The 8,689-nt window shown below is 43.1% G+C and overlaps 1 protein-coding gene across 2 annotated transcripts; it reads left to right on the top strand.

Annotated features, from left to right (window-relative positions):
* Window positions 1-381: 381 nt before the first annotated feature.
* Window positions 382-8,666, top strand: cep63 (centrosomal protein 63). 2 transcript variants are annotated; one of them, XM_035654015.1, is made up of 14 exons: window positions 382-799; window positions 957-1,134; window positions 1,436-1,531; window positions 1,753-1,875; window positions 1,982-2,095; window positions 2,213-2,386; window positions 3,571-3,716; window positions 3,922-4,065; window positions 4,172-4,271; window positions 4,383-4,580; window positions 5,796-5,882; window positions 6,039-6,241; window positions 6,327-6,666; window positions 6,757-8,666. In XM_035654015.1, exons 1-14 carry the CDS (start codon window positions 744-746, stop codon window positions 6,925-6,927), a joined length of 2,130 nt encoding a protein of 709 aa, XP_035509908.1. In that variant the 5' UTR covers window positions 382-743; the 3' UTR covers window positions 6,928-8,666. The 2 variants fall into 2 exon arrangements, with proteins under 2 accessions (XP_035509908.1, XP_035509907.1); XM_035654014.1 differs by having other exon boundaries at window positions 2,213-2,398.
* The last annotated feature ends 23 nt before the right edge of the window (window positions 8,667-8,689 follow it).

Here is an 8,689-nt window from a genome sequence, read left to right as displayed (position 1 = left end):
AGAATCATACCCCTAGACCAACGAGCCACGTGTTCCAGAAGCGCGCTACAACTTCACTTAATCAATGTAACACTCTGTCTCTGTGTCTACTGGTTATAATGTTTTATATACTGTTTCCATAATCGTTGCAATGCCAGTGTCATTTTTGCCCCGGACTATCGTGGTTGTAGTAACAAGCTTTATTGTGTGGAATGTAGACAGGGCTGTACTCTGGTGTCTTGTACTGTAACTTTAGACGCTACACGCTTGGTTTAATATTTTAATTTAGTTTTCATTACAACAGACTTTATCTAAATTCTATATAAGATGACGAACATACCTGGACGTATGACCTCACCTGACCCAGCACTCTGACGTACAGCGTGCTGAGGTCACGGGTTGGAGGCGGAGTTACCGCCTTCCATCAGGAAACCCATTGTGCCTAATGCAGCTGTCTGTAGTTCAGTTAACGATGTAAACAAACGTTGTTAGACGCTCTGAAACTAGCTAACGTTAGCGACGGAAGTTTGCTAACCATGTTCAAAGCGTTAGTAATTTGCCTTAGCCGTAATTCAAACCAAATTAATATAACTTTAGTTTAATTTCAACTCACGCAATTTAACGGGCGCCGTTTGGTTGTGGTCAGGTAGTAACGTAGTGCTGTCACAGAGGTTGCTAGGTTAGTGGGGAGCTAACTTGAGGCAAGCTAAAAGTGTCCAACCAGTAGGCTGTAAGATATTTACAAGACTTCACATACTGACAGTATGACTTCCAAACAGATGGCGGTGTCTCTGGGATCTCTGCAGAGTCCTGATCTAAGGTAACTGTGGCTGAAGCCAGTGATTAGCTAACTAATAAGAACTCATTTTCTCAATATCACAAGCAACCAGTGATGGTGAGCTCATGCAGAGAGTGGTATTTTAACGGATATAGCAAACATCACTATGTTTTGATATGTTGTAATATGTGTATTGCAGCTCTGTCCTGTCATCATGTGAGCCAGAGCTTCAGGAGCTGATGAGGCAGATTGACATTATGATCAACCATCAGAAGAGAGAGTGGGAGGCGGAGATGCAGACCATGGAGCTGAGGCTGAAAAGTGGGGAAGAGGAGCTGTTGACTTGCAGGAATCTTATTGAACGGAGGGACCTGGAGGTGCAGTAGCAGATCCTTCTTAAACTTTAAGTGAACCAGTGAGGGATCTCTGTTTCTTTGTTGAGGAGAACTTAGAGGGCTAATGTTTTTTGTTGTATGAGTAACAGAGAGAGAGAGATGGAAAACATTTGCAGTCATCCACCATCATTCTTTTCTTGTAATATATTGTTTCGTTGTATTACAGCGTAATGACGACAGTTTGACCACACACACTCTGCATGGCACTTACGTTACTAAATGGTCACATTGATGTTTACCAACATTTTAACATTACCTTTACTGTCATCACCCCTGATTGTAGATCGGATTGCTCCACAAGCAGCTGGAAGAAGTCCAGCCTGGTCGCCAAGAGTTAGTTACCAAGTACGAGCAGCAACTGCACAAAGTCCGGGAAGAGGTGAGACACTTTAGCCAAACAGCCTTTCAATTCAAGTTCCTCAACATATCTTGAAATCCCAGGATGAATTGGTAGTTTACAGATTTGCAGAGCCAAGGTTTACTTTAATTTAATCCTTATTAACCAGTTTAACCTACTAACAAAACCATCTTAGATCTTATTCAACTTACTGAACATGATGATGATTAAAACTTGTTTATCACAAACACTTTTTCCTGCAGTTAGATAAATTAAAGAGAAGTTACCACAAGCTTCAGCGCAAACAGCTCAAGGAGATCCCTGGAGGAGTGAATACTAAAGACATAGACCGCTCAGAGGTGACCCAACTCAATGGGAAGATTGAGGTACGACAACATTAGTACAATTCTTGTTCACTAGTCACCTACAGCTTGCCTTTTACTGCCATCTACTGGTTATGTGGAGTACAATCGTCCTTGTCTCTCCCTGCAGGAATATTACCAGCGTTCTGTAGAGTGGGGGCAGCAACGCAGCCAATACCAAAAACAACTGACAGCGCTGGAGGCCCAAAATAAGAGCCTGACTGATGAGCTCACACACATGAAAGTAAATGCAGATTAATAACCTTATCATGACAGCGCAGCAATGTCAAGTCAGACAGTTTAATGCTAAAACTAAGTGGAGGTTATTTTTCACACATATTCTCTGTCATTTGATTTCCAGACCCAGTGGGAATTGTTGCAGAAGGAGAAGGACCACAGGGAGTGCTGCTTAAAGGTGCAACATCTGTGCACTCAGCTGGAGAAGACTCAGGGCAGCCTGCACTTACAGGAGCTTGAACTGAAACGCCTCAGACCCCTCGAGGTGTGGTTGGGACAGTACCAGAGAGAGCAGCAGGTTAGCAGAATGGTAGGACCATATACGAGCAGGTGCAGATTAAAGACTGGACAAACCACACATGAAGACCGTTTCCAACTATTCGCACACATTCTTTTAGTCTTTAGACAGTCAGGAAGGAGAAATACCTGATGATGGAGTTAATAAACTAGACAACACACTGAAGCACTGGTCAGTAATGACTGGAGTCTGATAGATGACTCAACAAATCCAGCTGGAACACCAAAAAAAACTGAAGCTGTCAGACACACTTTATATGCTGTAACATTGAGCTGAAAGACCAAAAAAAGTGGTAAGCCTTCGATTTAATTTTGTAGAGGTATTCATTCTATTGCCACTGTTCAGTCAGTTTTTCCTCTATTTAAGTTTAAGTCTAGTTCACCCTCACACCACAAACCTTCATGTCTGTTGCAAATATCAAACATGTCTTTATTAGAGTGACTGACAGCGACTCAAGATCCAAATCTTTACATATTACACACTACATGATTTTATCTGCCAAAACCAGCAGACCCAGACTGGAGCAGAACCGGCCTGACGTGGTCCCATCAGTAGTCACGCCCAAATAATATTCATAATTGGCTCAGCAGTTGTAATGTGTGTCCCCCGCTTTGAGGTGATCATGATCATGATAGGACTGTACATTTTCACACAATAATTTTGAAAATAACAGCCTCCCAGCTATTTGAAATTAGTTAATCAAATAAATAAATAATAACAAATGTAATTCCATTGTGAGGAAGAAACCATGAAAATCCTTATCATTGTTGTGTTGTGAAAATCTGTATGTAATTCTCCAAACTATTCCAGTCAGTCCAGCCGGCCCCCTGTGAGTCCTGCTGTTGATGGAGCAGGCAGATATATGGTAGATAGATAAGGTCAAAATTACAGGACTGACTGAGGGTGGCCCCTACAGCACCATCAGATATGAGACAATCCTGATTTGCATTAATCGATGCACCAAATTTAAATAATTTGAACAAAAGCATGGCCTCTGCTCACATGTACAGCCAAGCTCTGCCTGTGTGTTAATCTGCCCCAGTATACAAGCAACAGATGCAAACAGTAGAGTTTTAAATCAATATGGATGGAAATAGGATCTTATGTCAAACAGTAGATTTGTACTGTAGTGTTTGACGTTAGAATATCGCTTCATCAGCTGAGGATTAACTGCTGCTCTACAGGTGCTTACGGAGGAAAGGCAGGAACTACACGCAACCCTGGACTCCCAGGATACATTTGTGCGGAGAGCCAGTCTCGAACGCCAAAGGCTTCGTAATGAAGCTGCCAGACTCAACCAAGTACTGGAAGCTAAAGATCAAGTCATTCGGTGGGTGGATTTCTACCTGTAAATAATGTGTTTTCAGTCATTGTGTTATGATGCAGTACAGCAACAGTACACAAGAGGGCGTTCTATACTGATACTGTAGGCAGGATTCACTGATGAGCAGTTGTAATACAACAGTTCAGTGTGCTGTGTGGAAAGAGTTTTTCTGGAGGTCAGGTAAGCACTATATTGTCTCTTATTTTCTCAGCTCTCTGGAGGAGTGTCTGGTGGCTCAGGGTTGTGCTGGTGTGGAAACCCTCAGACAAAATCTGGAGAAGACTGCAGCCAAACTTCACTGCACCCAAGCATGTGAGGTTCATCTCAAGACAGAACTGGCATGTCTCAAAGAGAGGTGAATGCTGGTCCTCATCTTTATTATTGTGCACATATAACCTTGACATGTGTGCATCTTGAATTTGGAAACCAATATGATGTTGATGTTTTAATGATTTGCTCAGACTGGAGAGGGTGAGCCGACAGAGAGCTGACCAATCAAAGATGGAGGAACTGAGGAGCATTAAAGCAGAATACAATTCCTCTGTTACGGAAGTGAAGAAGGTCAGAAAGCGTCTCTGACTGGTCATGTTGCAGGAGCTTTGAGTTTTTAACGTGCATACTCTATTTGTGTATTAACATCTGTATTGTAACTTCTCTGGCTTCATTGTACAGCTCAGAGAGGAGCTCCAAAGGGCGAAGCAGACTCACAGCGGTGAGGTGGAGGGAATGAGGAAGGAGGTGTCAAAGCTGACCACCGAGCTGCACCAACGCGACGTCACCATCTCCACGCTGAGTGGCTCTTCATCCAGCGTCAAGCAGCAGCTCTGCAGTGAGGTGGAGCGAGCACAACAGAAGGCAGCTGAGCTTAAAGTAAGCACATAAACAGTCGCAGCCCTGTGACGTTATATTTTCATTGCAATTACATATTTGAGTGTTTGATCATCTCAAACTGTCAACTCATTGTGAGTCTTCAGATTGTTTGTACTTTCAGTGGCAGTTTTGAATTTCTTTCAGGTTTTGAAATTACGGTCACAATGAACCTTTGTGAGGAAACAGGAACCTTTTTTTTTTTTTTCATTCAGCCATACAGTAGGTGTGTCTGTTACAGCTTTATTCAGACATGACAGGACTTTCATAAGAAGAGCCATGTTCACACAGTTTGGCATTTAGTGTGGGAGATGGGCAGAGAGAGAGTTACAAAGTAATGATTTGATTGAGGAAGGGTGTTGCTGCATCACTGACTTTAAAACTGCTGTTGAAGCCTAAATGAATGACATCATCAGGACACTCGCCAAGGGCTGTCATGGTCAATCCCTCAATAAACCTTCTCATCAATTTCATCGTTTATTACTTTATTTTGTAATGTCTATTTTACTTTGCTTTTACAAGACCTTAAGAGCGCCGTGTCTCTAGGCACTGTTAGGTTTATGATCAAATGACCAAAAACTAATAACATTCCCATCATCCTCAGCCGTATTTTGTAATGTGTGTGAATGAGCAAGTGTTAGTATGCGGACACAAGAAGCCAAGATAGGGAACATGGTCAATTTACACGTGCTAAACATCAGCATGTTAGCATCTGTGCCTGAGTACAGATTCACAGAGCTGCTAGCATGACTGTGGCCTCCCACACACAGCAAGAGGATTGAATCATTTTAGAGACTGCTCTGTCATGAGAAGAATCTCCTCACCAAATTAAAATTGATTGACTGTCTTTCAAGGTTCATTAAACAGATGTTATTTTCTTTGTACAGTTGTAAGATTTTACTACAGTACTCTTGATAAAAAGAACAAGACTCATTTCTAATCTGTATCTGTGCATCTTTACCTTGTTCTGCGGCTGCTTCCTTTACGTTAACATTAATGCATTCTGTTCATACTTGTTCTGACCCTGTAACATCGCTATCATAACTGTTAACTAAATGTGACTTTTAAATTCAGACATGTTGCTGAGAATAGCTGTGTATAGTCTTGACATGAACTCCTTTTCCCTAAAGGGTTGAGGTGAACTGCATCATGCTCGAGCCTATTTATCTGCTCAGGGGTAAAATAAGTCAAATTTTTCTTTGTCTGTGACTTTCTCAGATGACTCAGGCCCAGCTGGAGACTCTACAAACTGAGAACCAGCAGCTGAAGGGTCTGCTGCAGAAGTTGGAGTCTCAGTCATCTAAGGTTTGTCTGCTTTGACATAGTTGTTATGTAGTCATTACACAGTTTTGCAGACCGCAGCAGACAGGATTCTTGTCTTAATATGGCCTCAGTGCTTGTTTCTAAATCTGACTCATCTCTATCTGCTTTTTACCCCGTGAATCACTTGGGCATCCTCAGAGGGGGGATTCATCGCTTGCATCCCTGAGGGAGAGCTATGTGTCATCTCTGAGCAGCCTGGAACAAGAGAATCGGCAGCTAAGGCAGGCACTTGCTATGATGCACGGCCGACCTGAGATCTCCAACCGGACCTGTCAGGACAAATATGAACAAGCTCTGCTCAGCCTCGCCATGACCGACCAACCACAGCCTGCTCCGGACAGGTACCCGGCATACACACAGACACACACACATCCAACAAAAGATCAAGAAACTGAACCCATATGCCTATTCTTTTATCTGTACCAGTGAAGATAACAGACATCAAAAACGCCAGGAGGATGTGCAGGCAATGAAAGCTAAGCAGCAGGAGAACGCCACTCACTCCGAAGAGGAGATTAAGAGGCTCTTCAAACAGCTGCACAACCTGTCTCATTCCTCTGGGGAGCACTCCTTTAGCCAGGCCCAAGACAGCAGGTCTCATTCATCTGCATCCTCCTGCTCCTCCTCCAGTAGCACAAGACTCACCAGGAGAAACTCGGTGCCAAACCTAAGCTCAAACGAATCTCCTGCTGAGGGACAAAGCTCCATCTCTGAAGACTCTCTGACCTTAGTGTCCAGAGAAAAAATACTCTCTGCCTCTCCAATGGTGAGTCTCGTCACACATAATGATTCAGAGTTGTGGTAAAGGTAATGTTCCATTCCTATACAGTTGTGTGTCTTTCTTCCTCCCTCCCAGGAGTCTTTGTCAGTGTCACCCGCAGACGGCATGGTCTCTCGTTTCCTGGAGGAAGAGAGCTTACGGTCCATGGAGCTGCTCCAGAGGTTGGACATCCACATCGAGGGTATGAGGGAGGACAACACCAAGACAGTGTCCAAGTACCTGCCAAGTGGCTCAGGGTCAGAGTAAGGTGGAATAAATATGACAGAAAGTGCCTTGAACAGCAGTGCCGAAGACTACGTTGTGGTACTTAAGTAGATTGTACACGGTGGAGGCATTTGTGGGGCATTTGGTGTGTGCCTCAGAATTTCCGGTGACCTTTCAACATGTACAGTGCTGTCAGGCCACAGCACTGAGCATAAGCACAAATAAGCACTAGCCCACTCCGTCCCCACAGTGAAAGCCAAGTTACACATATGACAGTCTTATGTAGTTGATTAGCTTAGATTTTTAAAAATGTATTTATTTTATCTGTGTGGCAGCGGAATGTGTTTTCACTAGAGGTACATTTTCGTCCCGTCACGTCAAGATGATCTTAAACGGCAAGCGCTGACAAAGGCTTACTGATTAAACGTTTTGCATCACCTCACGCCTTGTGTTAGAAGCTGCATTTGAACACACCGCAAAGACTGCAGCTGACAAGCCTTCTGTGTCTTCATAAGGCCCTTCTGGGTCAGTAGTCCAAAAAACAAGACAAACAAACTAAACACTGTGTATCTTCAAAACAGTGTCATCATAGGCTGGATAATGTGGTGAGAATACGTGTCTGCATTGTTAGCTTTAGGGCAGCTTTAACAGTTAAAATACAATTTACAGTTTCACAGAGCCCAAACTGACATCTTCAGATATCTTATTTTGTCCAAGCAATAGTTTAAAAGCAAAATACATCCAGTTTGCTATCATTTAAGACAAGAAAAACCTGCAAATCTTCACAGTTGAGAAGCTGGAACCATCTTATGTTTGAAGATTACTCATGATTAATTATCAATGATTCTCAAAATAGCTGCTTTTCTGTAATTTCATGTTCTGTCAATTGACTAATCGGTGAATCAGATAATAGTTTCAGCTCTAGTCAGCTTGTGGGAAAAGACCAAAGGTAGAAAGGCCAAAAGAAGGGAGAACTGCTAAATGCGTGAATTAGGTATCACCGACAGCCTCCGCCGACATGCTCAACAACATGCAAGTGCCCCCAAACACACCGCCTTAACTGTGAGTGATGATGGTGGTCGGCACCTAAAACTCAATAACAGCCAATGGTTCTTTTTTGTTGGGGCTGTAACATTTATTCGTTGCTCGTAAGAGTTGTTTTAATTGCCATATCTGCAGTACTGCAAAGATACTTTTCTATCCAAGGTGTCTTATGCTGTGTTTTCTGGCTGGGAAAACCCTGTAAATCTGCTTAATTTGGGGTCCGGAGATGCTTTCTATTTAAGCTAACATTAACACTTTGTAGGTAACCCATATCGTCTCTGCAATTACAGCTTTTATTATCAGCCCAACAGTGCTTTCAATAGATAGAAGTAGCCTTAAGAAACAGTTTCAGTCCTTGTGCATTGTCATATTTGTGTGACCTCACATAGCTCACTTTTGGTTGCTGAATTCCACATGAGTTACTTGTTGGAGTTCCTTTGCACTTTTCCTTGTAGGACGCTGCATATTCCAATTTTTCAAGTTGCCTGGAATGCAGCATTGACACAAGCTTTATATTTACGTCCATAGAAAATGTTGAGAATGTTGCTGTGAGCCAAAGACTTGTCCGTCCTCCCTGCACGTCTGTCACAGCTGGGAGAAATACCACATATGTACATGTCTGTCCTGACATCTCAGAGAGTAGGGAGGGAGAGAAGGCAGCTTATACTGCAGCTCTCCTCATTCCCCCCAGTTACTAGTCTCCCAAACCCCCCACCACCGCCACCCACCCACCCACCCTGCAGAGGCCCTCGGGCTAGTC

This window comes from Morone saxatilis, unplaced genomic scaffold, assembly GCF_004916995.1.
Source record: "Morone saxatilis isolate NCDOM2014 unplaced genomic scaffold, NCSU_SB_2.0 Contig12, whole genome shotgun sequence".
Taxonomy (NCBI): Eukaryota; Metazoa; Chordata; class Actinopteri; family Moronidae; genus Morone; species Morone saxatilis.
This window is presented reverse-complemented; position numbering and strand designations above follow the sequence as displayed.

Bases quoted from the DNA above. Each gene is read 5' to 3' on its own strand.
- cep63 (XM_035654014.1), top strand. From the start codon at position 744: ATGACTTCCAAACAGATGGCGGTGTCTCTGGGATCTCTGCAGAGTCCT. The intron at 4,272-4,382 runs GTCAGAAAGCGT...TTCATTGTACAG, and splicing joins CTGTTACGGAAGTGAAGAAG to CTCAGAGAGGAGCTCCAAAG. The intron at 4,581-5,795 runs GTAAGCACATAA...TGACTTTCTCAG, and splicing joins AGAAGGCAGCTGAGCTTAAA to ATGACTCAGGCCCAGCTGGA.